This window comes from Chelonia mydas, chromosome 11 (genome assembly GCF_015237465.2).
Source record: "Chelonia mydas isolate rCheMyd1 chromosome 11, rCheMyd1.pri.v2, whole genome shotgun sequence".
Taxonomy (NCBI): domain Eukaryota; kingdom Metazoa; phylum Chordata; order Testudines; family Cheloniidae; genus Chelonia; species Chelonia mydas.
This window is the reverse complement of record NC_051251.2, coordinates 13291753-13306283: the sequence shown is the minus strand read 5'-3', so window position 1 is coordinate 13306283 and position 14531 is coordinate 13291753. Positions and strand designations below refer to the sequence as shown.

The 14531-nt window shown below is 39.1% G+C and overlaps 2 protein-coding genes across 3 annotated transcripts in view; one reads left to right on the top strand and one right to left on the bottom strand.

The window, feature by feature from the left end:
* The window catches only part of OSBPL11 (oxysterol binding protein like 11), a 69876-nt gene that overhangs the window by 46217 nt on the left and 9128 nt on the right, over positions 1 to 14531 (top strand). For both annotated transcript variants that reach the window (XM_043525717.1, XM_027819430.3), the window contains exons 7-10: positions 6601 to 6746; positions 8313 to 8453; positions 10321 to 10819; positions 12689 to 12875. In XM_043525717.1, coding sequence (XP_043381652.1) covers positions 6601 to 6746; positions 8313 to 8453; positions 10321 to 10819; positions 12689 to 12875 — 973 coding nt within the window. The remainder of the gene's footprint in view (positions 1 to 6600; positions 6747 to 8312; positions 8454 to 10320; positions 10820 to 12688; positions 12876 to 14531) is intronic.
* The window catches only part of LOC102946534 (TGF-beta receptor type-2), an 87175-nt gene continuing 83735 nt past the window's right edge, over positions 11092 to 14531 (bottom strand). The window contains 1 exon segment of the mRNA XM_027819463.3: positions 11092 to 11947. The gene's annotated coding sequence lies outside the window, so the exon portion shown is untranslated.

Genomic DNA, 14531 nt, shown 5'->3' with positions numbered 1-14531 from the left:
TCTCATCCACTGTAACCCCTAGGTCCTTTTCTGCAGAACTGCTGCCTAGCCACTCGGTCCCTAGTCTGTAGTGGTGCATAGGTTTGTTGAGCAAGAGGTGTTCATGATGGCTTATAGACCATTAAATTGACAGGAGCAGCTAGTGGATATTTATTTTCAAATGTCGCCTGTTGGTGGGAATCATGGAACCTTCCCATTACCTTTGATTCCTTCTACATCTTTCAGCAGAAGCCCTTTAAAGCTAATTTGTCATTTCCTTTCTCAGCCATTAATGTTCTCAAGACATTTCAGATTCCCTAAAATTCATTTAAAAAAAAAACACACACACTCAAAATCATACTATCATAGGACTGGAAGGGACCTCGAGAGGTCATCTAGTCCAGTCCCCTGCACTCATGGCAGGACTAAGTATTATCTAGACCATTGCTAACAGGTTTGTGTCTAACCTGCTCTTAAAAATCTCCAATAACAGAGATTCCACAACCTCCTTAGGCAATTTATTCTGGATCTTAACCACCCTGACAGGAAGCTTTTCCTTATGTCCAACCTAAACCTCCCTTGCTGCAATTTAAGCCCATTGCTTCTTGTCCTATCCTCAGCAGTTAAGAAAAAACATATTTTTCTTCCTCCTCCGTGTAACAACCTTTTACATACTTGAAAATTTGTTATCATGTCCCCTCTGTCTTCTCTTTTCCAGACTAAACAAACCCAGTTTTTTTCAGTCTTCCCTCATAGGTCATGTTTTCTAGACTTCAATAATTTTTGTCACTCTTCTCTGGACTCTCTCTAATTTGTCCACGTCCTTCATGAAATGTGACACCCAGACCTGGACACAATACTCCAGTTGAGGTCTAATCAGCTCGGAGTAGAGCAGAAGAATTACCTCTCGTGTCTTGCTTACCACACTCCTGCTAATACATCCCAGAAGGATGTTCACTTTTTTTGCAATAGCGTTACACCGTTGACTCTCATTTAGTTTGTGGTCCACTATGACTCCCAGATCCCTTTCCACAGTACTCCTTCCTAGGCAGTCATTTCAGTTGAGCACACACACAAAATGGGATTGTTCCTTCCTAAATGGAGTACTTTGCATTTGTCCTTATTGAATTTCATCCTATTTACTTCAGACCATTTCTCCAATTTGTCCAGATCATTTTGAGTTTTAATCCTATTCTCCAAAGCACTTGCAACCCCTCCCAGCTTGGTATCATCCACAAACTTTATAAGTGTACTCTGTATGCCATTATCTAAATCATTGATGAAGGTATTGAACAGAACCAGACCCAGAACTGATCCCTGCGGGACCCCACTCATTATGCCCTTCCAGCATGACTGTGAACCACTGGTAACTACTCTCTGGGAATGGTTTTCCAACCAGTTTTGCACTCACGTTATAGTAGTTCCATCGAGGTTGCATTTTCCCTGATATGCATTGTTATAAATCAGAATGTTAGCTGATCAAAGCAAAAGATTAAGAACAGTATTTAATATATACCTATTTAATGCAAAAAAAATCTTAATGACAAATTCTTTTGTAGTTAAGATTAGGATTACTGTTGTGGCTCAGACTTTGTCAAAACTTGTTGCTCTCATTTCAGCGTGCCTCTTATTTCACAAGGTATCACAACGTGCAGTAACATGCAGTTACATTTATACAGCTGCTTTTCATTTTCAGGGATCTCGGAGCATGTTAAAAATTATTGCGCATGCAGCACCACAAAAATGAGGCTACCTCTGGGGTGTAGCATAGGTGCCGACTCCATGGGTGCTCCAGGGCTGGAGCACCGATGGGGGAAAATTAGTGGGTGCTCTGCACCCACTGGCAGCCAAGCTCCCCTCACCCCCCCCCCACCCCTCTACATCCTCCCCCTCCCCTGAGTGCTCCGCCTACCTCCCAGCGCTTCCTGCCTGGCCACCGTCAAACAGCTGTTTGGCAATGTTAGCACACTCTGGGGAGAGAGGGGGAGGAGCATGAATGTGGTACACTCAGGGGAGGAGGCGAGGTTGGGGCGGGGACTTGGGGAAGGAGTTGAAATAGGGGCATGGAGGGGGCAGGGTTGGGGCGGAGACTTTGGGGAAGGGGAGAGAAGACATGGGGCGGAGCCTCATGGAAGGGGAGGGGTGGAGTGGAGGCGGGGCTGGGAGTAGAAGGGGGGTCGAGCAATCACGGGAAAGGGGGGAAGTCAGCGCCTGTGGGTATGGCTGGAACAAATATGTGCATAGCATGCTTGACAGCAGTGATGATGGAGGCAAAATTTTATGGGCTTGCAAATTCTTTGGGGCATGAACTGTGTCAGGGGTTTTGAAAAACATAATTTTCTTCTGTTTGGGTTTAAGAAGAAATTGCTCCAGTGAATTCTATCACTGTTCTATTTTAGAACTTTAGTGTCACTCTGCAGTAGTGACATGAACATAGCCTATATTTTAAAATTTTACACTACAAACATTAAGTTCTAATTCTAGGCCTTGTCTATGCACAAGCTTTCACCATTCAAGTTTGTATGTGGCTACTCCTACTTTGATTTAGCTTAATCCAGTTTTTACAGGAATAGTAGATAAGGGATGTTAAGCTATGCGCCTTTTTGAGGCAGAAATTATCGGAAACTTCAGATTGGGTTGAATATAAAATTACCCTGTCTCTTAAATTAGAAAAGATGATTTCTTCAAGTAGTAATTGTTATGGAACAATATGCTGTGCCTGTGTGTGCACAGAGCATGTTTGTCTCTAATTGTTCATTTTCATGCAAGCAGATGTTTACCAGAACTGTTTTCACTTAATTTGTGCACATTTGAATATGTGCCTTTTCCTTTTGTGAGTCTCTTTATACATTAATATGTTAATTTTCGTGTATCTATTGGGTGTTTTTGTGTTCGTAAAAGCTTTTAAGGAAGCAAATGGTTTCTACTGAATAGCTACAATTATACCAGCCTCTTGATGATTATTGTAATAAACTAGTGAAGTTACTTACATGATGGGAATATATTAAAAGTATTGTAGTATGTTTTGCATTATGTATATTTTGAGATTCCCAGCTATGCTGAACTGTTTTTTGCAACAAGAACTGATGAATTGTACAGTAATAGTTATTTTTAGCTCACTTTAAACAAAAATTAGACGATGTGGTTTTAAACAACTATGTTGTAGGGGTAAACCATCTTTGTGCCTTTGTAACTTCAAGGTTTAATTTTTAAGATGGAAATTTGAAAGGTGCTTGTCCAAAACTTTGACTCTCTTTGTGGCTTTAACTTACAACAAACTAAAAAACCCACTGTACTTGGGAAAATTGTTTCCTGTTAAAAAGCAGCTACTGCATTCAGATTAACTACTTCTCATAAAAAATAGGATTTTTAATATAAGGGGCTGGAGATACTGATTAAATCTTCAAGTGCAGATTGGCCAAAGAGCAGAAGGGCTTTCTCTTAGTTCTTAATCTTGTGTACTGCTAATGTTAGAAAATTTGGAGCCGTTACGGTTCCAGGGGGAGATCTGGGAGAAGTGCAGTCCCATTTGGACCACTTGAATGACAGCATTTTATATGCATCTTTGTGGGGAAGTTGTAATCTGTGAATTGGTTTTTTGGTGGTGTTAAAAATCACTGAACAGGAAAAAGTTGAACAGTGATGTAGGTTGGTGTGCATGTTTTTTCTCCATTAAAAATATCATTCAGAACTTTCATGGTATATTGCCTATCAGGTGCCAAGGCTAACAACACCACAATAAGGGTAGCAAATCAATGAAAAGTTATTAGAATTCTTTACGATTATAGTTTGTGTGGAAACAAACACTGCCCAAGAGAACCATCCTTAATCATGAAATATTTTAGGAGCCTGTGGGAAGAACTGAAGATGGGAGCAGTGCATGTGATTTTTCTCAGAAAATCAAGAAGGAAGGAAAAGACTGGAAGTGGGTACAAAAGAATGCCTGTATTGCAGGTATAGAGAAAGAGGGTTGCAATTCTTTAAGCATTGGAATGTCGGCTTTGATGAAAGCCTATTTGGATTGGATGACCTCCACTTAACTAAGAGGGGTACTGACCTGAATTGCAGAGTCTTTAGGCAAGCTTTAAAGCTTGTTTATGGAAGGTTAAGGATTTCTTGCTTAACCCAAATGATCTGTTACGGACTTTTGACATACAAATTAAGGTGAGGATGAAGTTCCTAAATAAAAGATGGAAAGATTTAGAAAATAATAAAAGCTTTAGAAAGATGGGCTGGATGGTCTAATAGGCCATTTCCTACTGTAACTTCTTTGATTAGATGAAGAAGACTAAATGTGTCAGCATGTCTAATGCTAGAAATGCAGGATATAACAAACTAGAAGCAATACTAAATAGACAAAGACCTACTGGGTGTGTGTAACTGAGTAGTGCAGAAGAGGTGGAAAAAGTACTTAAAAGCAAGATACAATTTGATAGCTAAGAACTAGATAATAACAATAATCTCATCTGGCCTTGGTATCTATGAATCTGTGAATGTGGTGGTAAACGTCTTGAGTTAGAAATGACAGTGGGCATCTGCTACACACCCTCAGGACTGAACGAGAGTATGAATAAAAAAATGCCTGGACCTGCTGTCAAGGTGAACTGCAAATCACAAGATATTTTAATTGTGAAGTTTGAGAATGTGTAGGTTATTGGAAGGCTTCAAACTGTTGACCTGAATTCTGCAAAATACAGAATGGATTCATAATGCATCAGATAAAATTGTGTTTAGTTGTCAGAAAAGCAAATTTTAGAGCCCACAAACTACAATTCCCGTGAAGAATAAAAAAGCAGGAAATAAGAACTGGCAATGTGGTGTCACAAGGCATTGTTCTAAAATCGGAGGTAAAAAAGAAATCTGCACTGGAACTGGGAAAAAGCGAAGGCAATCAAGCAAGAATACATGGTATTAATTTAAGGCTTGTAAGGGAAGAGAGGGACAGCAAAAATGTAGAATAGGTTCATGTCTGCTACTTTGGCTAAGGGGAATATAATACATTGTCCTGGCTGAGGAAGAAGTATTAGAGGGCAAACCTGTCCATTAATAGAGGATAAAATGAAATTCTATTTAGAGAAAAAGATTTGAAATACTTAATTCTTAAAAATCAAACACACAAAGCTAAAACAAGTTTGAAATAAGTAGTAAGGTGGACTAAAAATAGCTGAGTAAGAGCAGAAAAGGAAATACTGCTTAAATTTGAATAAATAAGTATACAGATCAACCAAGATGGATTATATGCAACCTGTGTAGGTTTCTCAAGGATAAGAGGAGGAAATGTACTGTTTTTTTAAAAAAAGGAAGGAAGTTATCCTGTCAATTAACATGCTGAAAGTATAATTTCTGACACAAAAAAGGTTGACAGACTGATGAGAGAGTACTGTTTATCTAGATGCTAATGCAAGCAATGGTAATATTCTTCTTGTTTCCATGAAGATTAAATCTTGCCACAGAAAGCTGAGTTTTACTACTGAGTCCAGGCAAAACTGTTTAGCTAAGATGTTTTAGACAACTCTATCACACAAACAGTGGCTTTGGAACAGTTTTTCTAGTGGGGGTGCTGAAAGCCATTGAACAAAACTGTAAACCCTGTAAATGATGGAAACCACTTCAAGCCGAGGGGCGTTGTCTCGCCCCTAGTTCCAGCACCCATGCACACAAATTGCCCTCATAAAAAGGCTACTCCATTTTTCTGATCCTCCTTTACATGAAACCCATGTTATCTGAAGCAGGTTCCTGTCCCCAGCTTAAGTCAGGGACATGACCTCGTTTCCGATAAGGGAAATTTGGATAATTGAGGTTATAGTGTATAAGGATAGAAATGTCCAATATGTTGTTTTTTTTCCTGAACTTCCCTAATTTCTTTTAATTTATCTAAATGCAGAATACGGAATTATGGACAGAAGATTCCAAGTTGTTACTAATTCTTTTGCTTCTGGGTTCATGTTATAGCCAGAATGTTTCTGTCTCATATCATTTGTATGTGTTTTTAATAGAACTTTATTGGTGTCTACTGTACATTAGGCTTTGAAATAAAATGGAACATTTTCATTATTGATGAGGAATTGTATCCATTCTGATAGACTAGCTGAGAGTAACTAGACACCTGAATCATTAAATTAGTGGGTGACAGCTTTCCAGGTACTGCTGCTATCTCTTTGAGCGGCTATTATTTATTCAGCATAGCATGTTGTTCCTTCAACTGAGAAAAGACAAGTACTTTTTCCAGAGGAAACAATGCCAAAATAGTTTTGTTTTAGCCTCGATTTCTGAAACTGACAGAAGTTTGAGAATGAGCTATTGCTCCCATTTCTTTAATTGGTGCAAAAACTTATCCAAGTGGTTACATAACATTCCAGTTAGATTGGGTTCTTTTTCTAGTGTCTGATTACACCTTTTATAACATGATCTTATTCTCCAGTACAAGTTGCATATATTACAGCTGCCCAATCACATTGCTCATGCTAATGATCAAAGAAGGTGTTGTCCTGGTGCACTCACCTTGTTTTTTGAACAAGGTTAACTGCTTGCAGCTTTTTCAAAAAGTGCTTATTCGAAAACATCTTTTATTGAACTCCCAGAGTATGAATAAGTTTCAGCGCACACTTTCTTTTGCTTCAGGGACAACGATCAGTTGGTTGGAACCAAAGATATCTTTGTCAAACCATTTCAAAAATGGAGCAGCTCCAAATTTTTCATCAGAGCCAAACAAGCCAGCATCTGTCATAGAGGAGCAGTCTGTGCCAGAGCCCTGCCATCTAACAAGGGTAAGGTAATGTGACAGCCCAAGTTCTGGGAGGAATGTTTTTGCTTGCAGGATTATCTGCAGATATTTAGCAATATTTTTATACAATGAAGGTCCCCCCTCCTCCCCCCGTACAGACATTTGAGTAGAAAAAGGAGGACCACTTCTGAATTAAATGTTTTGTTGGTTTGTAGACAAGTCTGTCTTTCTAGTAAACAGCTGCAGGGTGAAATATGAATAAAATGTGTTAAGAGGTATGGGGAAGGCGCAAATTAAAGCATCAGTTTAAAATATTTAAATGCACACATTATTCCAGTTAGTGTCATTTTAATATTAGAAATCAGTGTGCAGTGAATAAATTGGATTTTTCCAAGTATTTACAGTATAAACTACTTTTGAAAATTGTTCAGCAGAGGGTAGATGAGGGAAACTAGTTGTTAGAAGTATTTTATAACTTATTTTCCTAGATGATATTGCATTTTTCTTTTTCAATCTTTATTTTGAAAAAACTAATCACTTGACTTCAGAGCAGTTAAAAAGATGTTGAATTCTGTTGTATTTTCAATACTCTAAATTATCAATTATTTTGAAGTGCAAAAACATTCTTGTAAAATACAAGAATAATGAAGATTGTGAAACAGGTTTTTAAGTTGCGGTTGTAGGCAACGTGGTTTCTGAGAATTGTGTGTGTATGACACAAAACAACTCTTTGGGAAAGATTATATGTTTAGGGTAATTATTATTCTATATGCATGTAACAATATCGACTCACTTTTCTGTTTTATAATATCTTTCAGTAGAGTTTGTATAAGAAACCTAAAAATATAGACTAGGTTGAAATTAAGTATTTAAAACCCAGGGTGAGTTCAATCCTTGTGGGGGCCATTTAGGGATCTGGGGCAAAAATTGGGGATTGGCCCTGCTTTGAGCGGGGGTTGGACTAGATGACCTTCTGAGGTCCCTTCCAACTCTGATAGTCTATGATTCTATTCACGTAGACTTTTCTTTCCGTAATACAGACAGATAGCAACCCCTATAGGCCAAGAAGCAGAATTACCCTTAAGATGAATAACTCGTTACCTTTACAAAGTTCATTCTAGGTTCATTTGTCTCACCAAAGGATTTAAACGTAGGGCAAGTATGTAAGACGTGTTTTGATTACTACTTTGTCTGTGATTGGAATATAATTACCCTCAGTGACTTCTTAGATTTATAGGATAATAGAAACATAGTCCTGCCTCAGAGCAGGGGGCTGGAGTTGATGACATCTTTGAAGTCACTTCCAGCCCTAAGTAAACCTAGACCATTGGCAGGTGTGTGTTCAACCTGTTCTTAAAAACCTCTGCACTGTCTTTCATTTGTGAGTACAACATGGTGTAGCATCAGCAGAAAGAGAAGTGGAACACTTGTGGTAATGTAGTGGTCTGGTTTTCTGTAGAAGCTCATTTGAGACCATTCCCAGTCTGAGAGATTTCTCTGTTTTTTTTAGAGTTGCTTCTCCTGCCCCATGGGGCACAGGCTAAGCTTCACCTTTTTAGTCCATTAGGTCTTTGAAATGACACTTGTGACTGTGGATTTCTCACATTAGGAACCTGAAGAAATAAATCCAGATGAGGAGCTGGAGGATACATGTGTTAACAAAGAGGATGACCTTGGAGCAGTGGAAGAACAGCGCAGTGTTATCTTACATCTCCTATCTCAGCTGAAACTTGGCATGGATTTAACAAGAGTAAGTAACCAAGGTGTGAAAGCTGGCTGTAGTGGAAGTGAAGTGACACTTAACCTTTGTCCATCCAAATGCCATATGGCAATTTGCTAGGAACTTGTGGAAACGCACCTATTTTGTGTAAAATGGAATAGATAGTAGCTATTTCTGTACAGAGTTTCAGCCTGCAGAGACTTCAGGTCCCAACTTCAGCCTGATCTGCAGGACTTGAAACATGTATCTGATGCCTACTAGCCAGTGAGAGAGAGAGAGAGATATAAAATATAGCTTACCGTACCACCCTAAAGTCACCTCCCTACTGTTTAAAGTAACAGCTGTATGCTGTAACTGTGTGTGTGTAAAGAGAGAAATGAAATTTTCTCTCTTCATCCCCTTTCTCTCCTTCTTTGCAGCTCTTTCTCTCCCTACTTTCTTTACTTCTCTCCAATATTTTCTCTTCCTCTCCCTCCACTTTTGATACATCTGCATACCACTCTCTCACATCCCCTCACCTCCACACCCTAACACAAAGGGGTTGGAGGTTTCACCAGATTCTTAGTAACTAGAGGGCTCAAGACGAATACAAAAGGAGTCATCCAGGGGCAACCTTCCCCCCAACTGCTGGGAGAGAGGAAGGGGCTGACTCTAGAACCAGCTTTGTGTATTTCAGAGTAACAGCCGTGTTAGTCTGTATTCGCAAAAAGAAAAGGAGTACTTGTGGCACCTTAGAGACTAACCAATTTATTTGAGCATAAGCTTTGTGTGTGTATCTTCTTTAGCAGTCTCTGGCTAGCAAGTCTTATAAATATGAGTTCCCTTTTTTCCAATCCTCATCTGGCTGTTAGAAAGGAGAATGAATGTTCTTTCATTCAGTTCCCAGCCCCAGAGCATCCTGGCATTCGCAAGCAATGGAGTTCTGCTACTCTTTCATTCTCTGTTTTCTGTTTGCTGCTGGGAAGTAAGAGGTCTCTGCTATCTTGACCTCCCACCCACAGCTTTCCTGCTGCTCAGAACTTTATCTAAAGGTAGCAAAAAGAAATTGGCAGCTACTTGTCAGTTTCACTGCTTCCCTGGAGGATCGGAGTAGCAGCAGTGAAGACTTGACAAAACTAATTAGTTGTCCCTCTGCATGGCTTGGGTAAGCATGGTACGGAAGCAGAGACACTGGAACTGTTTTTTGCAGATCTGGGATGATTAGGCTGCCACTAATGTATTCTTAGTTTATACGTGGAAGATGGGGAGATTTTCTTTGCAACTAGACTAGAAACTTTTTTAAAATTAAAGGTTAGACTCTGCAAAGTTGAGGATATTTGGCCAGAAAAGCTTTCTCCTCACCATACGAGATTGGGTTTTTCAAGTTTCTCTGATCTGAGTGGTGGTCTGATTGGTGGAGCTTGCATTCCTGCATTAAAGATGAAGGTACCCATAGGCCGCATTTTTACTATCCCTGCTCAATCAGGGTTCAGTTTAGTTCTCCCATAACTTGGTCCTTACTGCCATTGATAATAAGGTAGTTAAGTTCAGGTTTGTTTTTATTCTTCCCCTTTTCCTCGTAACAAATTGTCAGTCATGTTTTCCCTTCCTTTATGGCTGTTTCCCATTTTTGAGTAAGTTCTGTTAAGTTTTGGTGTTTACTCCACCATAAGTTTGTTGCGTTGCTTTTTGTGTTAAGTCTTTCATTAAAAATAAGTTTAAAACTTTCTTTTTCATGTCATTCCCATTATCCTGAGAACATTTTGCTTATTGGTGCCAGAATGGACTTTGCATCTCTGTTAAAAGTATCATATCCCTATTTCCCATTCCTTTTGTATTGTGATTACTTCAAGAATTTGTTCATAAATATATAGTCTACTTACTTTTAAGTTGTTATCGTTTTTTGTCTTTATTTCAGGTGGTTCTTCCAACTTTTATTTTAGAGAAACGTTCTTTGCTGGAGATGTACGCAGACTTCATGTCTCACCCGGACCTCTTCATTGCAATCACAAATGGAGCAACCCCGGAGGAGAGGATGATCCGTTTTGTTGAATATTATCTCACTTCATTTCATGAAGGTCGCAAAGGAGCAATTGCTAAGAAACCATACAATCCAATCATCGGAGAAACGTTTCACTGCTCTTGGAGGATGGCTAAGGGCGAAGTACCCTCTGACTCAAATAGTAACTCTTCATCCCACTCCCTCTCAGAGCAAGCCACTCTTTCACAAGAGCCAGAGAGCCAAGTGGAGCCAGACTACTATACAGTGAGATTTGTAGCTGAGCAAGTGTCCCATCATCCTCCCGTCTCAGGGTTTTACGCTGAATGTGTAGAGAAGAAGATGTGTGTAAATGCTCATGTCTGGACAAAAAGTAAATTCTTGGGAATGTCAATAGGAGTAACAATGGTTGGTGAAGGTGAGTAATTTATTCACTGCTGAACTGGAAGGTGGTTAAAAATATCAGTTGGATAAATATAAAATTAAGTTCTGTGAACTCCAGTGTCAGAATAACAAATGAATTTTGCTCAGTAGTTTCATCTATAGGATTTTCAAAAGAATTAATTTGCAGGGTTGTTTATAGGGTATTTTAAGGTGGTTTGTTTTTGTTTGTTTTTTGTTTTTTTTTAACAAAATACCCCTGGGTCTTCTCCGTTTACCTTGAGAAAGAGACTCTGAGAAACCTTAAAGTCCTGTTGTTAGATGACATATTTGTTTATTACGGAGTACAGAAGATGCCACATGTACATGGCAGAAACAATCAAGATTGTGTAAGATCACAAACCTGCACGGGGCTATAGTATTGCAGAAAAGCCAGACTATGTATCTAGAAACACAACATGAGGTTTTGAAGCAAAAGTACAATTTGTACAATCTAAACTAACTTTTTTATTATGTCTCCAAAGCACAAACCAAATTAGAATGTACAACATAAAATACTTAACATAAATGTTAACTTTTCTGTTGCTGTATCTAAACATATTTTACACTTTGATTCTTTAAATTTTCTTTACATTTAATAATGGGATCCCTTTAATAAGAATGTTGCTCATTATCCCAGGATTCCATTTTCCCTTAACATAACTCGCCAATTTGCTGGTTTTGAACTGGAGATGCCATCTCAGCTCTTTTTATCCTTCGTGTTTGTGTTGCCCCAATTACTCTGACTCACAGATGTCTGAATATAATCTGCACTCCTGATAAAATGAGGATAGGCAAGGAACACGTAAATCAGTGTTTTGAGTCTGAGGAAAGCAACTCCTGGAACAGAAGTCTCCTTCCAGACAGTTTAACAGAGCATGTGAGCATCTCTGCACTGCTGTTCTTCAAAGATTTGGAGTTTGCCCTAAGGCAGTTTCTTTAAAACTTGATGCCTCTCTCATCTGCCCATGAGGTGAGAGGAGCTGTGCCTAACTCACATGGGGGGTGTGATCCCTCAGCATTTTGGAGGTGAAAAGCTGCCTTCTTAAGGGTCTCTGTCAGCTACTGAGAAGGCATGGATGGAGCAGAAGACTGTGTGATGACAGTTAAGGTTTAAGTGATGAACCTGAAAAAGACAAGGATACAAGAGAAATTGTGAAAATCAAGTGTCAGAAGAAACACAGTGACCTAAGGCTACAGGAGGCATCAGCTGGCATATGCACAGCACAAAATCATTTTCTTCTTCTTTTTTTTTTTTTTTAAGAGACAGTTATCACTTTAAAATTAATTGTAATGACTTACATGAATAGCAGTCAGGAGATAGTTGTGTTCATTTATAAGTCAGTAATGAAAAGAAGTGACAGGAAGGAGGACACAGGCTGCTACACCCCTTCAGGAAAGGTGGAATGTACCATCTATTCTTGTGGGAGGGAAGTGAAATGTGAACATCAAACTCCAAATTCTCTGGCTTCGGTAATTCATCGCTCATCTCGTGCTTGTAGTATGGTTCCAGAGTGTGACACTCTCACCATTATAGCAATAGAACTGTTACAAGTGAACAGCTGGTGCTGTATAGGCATAGTGGCAGCTAAGTTTTTAGGATCATGTTTTTGAACCTGTAACATGAGGGATGTGGGTTTTCAAGGCTAACAGCAAATATACTGGTGCCCATGATACCCAGTGTCTGCACTTGTCTGTTGTACAACCTAACTAATGGCACTGTGGGGTTAACAAAATTCTTTTTGTGTCTGGAATCTGTAATTGTGATAGTTTTACTGAGAGTGTTAGATGTGTTTCCTTCAACAACCACTTGCCTCAGTACTATAAATTGGAAACATTTTGATGACACTCTTATTTTTGCATGCAGGACTCTTAAGTCTTTTGGAATATGGAGAGGAATACACGTTTTCTCTACCTTGTGCATATGCTCGATCAATTTTAACTGTTCCTTGGGTAGAATTGGGAGGAAAGGTCAATGTTAATTGTGCAAAAACTGGGTATTCTGCAAGCATTACTTTCCATACCAAACCATTCTATGGTGGCAAACTGCACCGGTAAGTACACTCATTTATATTTTAATGAACTCCCTATATTGTATCACTCAAACTGTGTAAATGAATACCTTGCCTCTGTTTTTTGTCACCATCTGTTTGCATGCTGAGTAGCCTTGTGCTAAGAAAACTGTATTCAGTGATGCATTTTTTTTTTCCTATTCTTGAAACTGTTGAGGGGTTGTGGAGTTATGAGGCATATTGCATGGCCCAGCCACACAAACGTCACAAGCAAAAGACTGTTTCATTGCTAACTAGTCAGTTAAATTCGAGGCTGCGAGTATCTGTGTGTGTGCACCCATGCACCCAGTTCAGGTGATCAGGAGACCGGACTTTTAGGTTTTCATTCCTGGCTCTGCCAATGACTTGTTTGTGACTGGGCAAGCCATTTAACCTTGCTCTGCCTTGTTTTACTGTCTGTGTGAAACATGCATGACGTATCTACCTCAAAAGGATGGTGTGAAGTTTAATGTTTGTAGAGCACATTGTATTTATATAGCACTTTCTATCTGAGTTATCAAAGTACTATTACTGTTTTGATGAAAGAATCTCCAACTTGCAGTAAAAACCAAATTAAAAACAAAAACCAAAACCCTGCAAGGTTGTTAGCCTGAGAAGGAGAGTGGGGTGCCAATGATAAGTTTTAACTGAAAGCATGTCTCGTGACCAGGAATATTTAGTACAGAAACATTTACAGACTTCTGTAATATTGAATAAAATATGAATGAAATTTCATTAAATACAGAAAAGGGGTGAATACAATACAAAAGCTATAATCCGTGTAAATATTAATAACACTAAATTATCTCCCAAAAACCCATTGTGGTCATTGCTATTCTAAAGCCTTTGGGATGGTAGACTGAGGATGTGATGCACTGCATGCTGTGCAGTGTTGGGGGTTGGAGTCTCTCCCCATAGTCTCTATTCTGTTTCCCACACACTTACTCAGGCTTTGTGTGTGATATGGAGGTAAAGGCTGGGAATGAGTTTTACATTAAGACATTTTGGATTCAAGGGAAGAGAGAAGTTAGATGGCTTTGGGGGCCCATTAACACTGATGATATCCCTTTTAAGACATAGTATAGTAAGATAAGTGATCTTGAGCACTCCCATACAAAGATGCAGACATTTAAATGATGGAAGAAGGAAAAATATAGAAAGGAGTCCTGTAGTGAAACAGTTTCTGGCCCTTAGTGTGCTCTGTTATCTGACATCACATGTTCATTTTTCAACCATCCACTGGACACAGTGCTTGTTGTTAAAAACCCTTACTTAAATATTTCATATTTTTTCCAGGTTTAGTCCAATAGGCCTGAACAATAAAGGCTTTTAAGTGTAATTTGCTTTGACAGTTTATTGCGACTCTGCAATTTGCTGTTGCAGAGAAACAGTTTAGGGAGGCTATCTTAATATAAGGTAAAAAGCATCTCAAACTTGAGGACCCATGGTGCCAGGGTAGTACTCTGGTGGGCACAGAAATCTGCAGGCAGGTGCATATGTCAGTTAGATAACATCAAGTGGATTTCTCCCCCTTCTCCTAGCAGCAATTAATGCAGATAGTTGGGTTTGTAAAACATATTTGTCCCTAAATCCCAAGATTCATATGGAAGATGAAAATCTAATTGTTGACAGGTTTCATGTGTCCTCCAGGGTATTTTG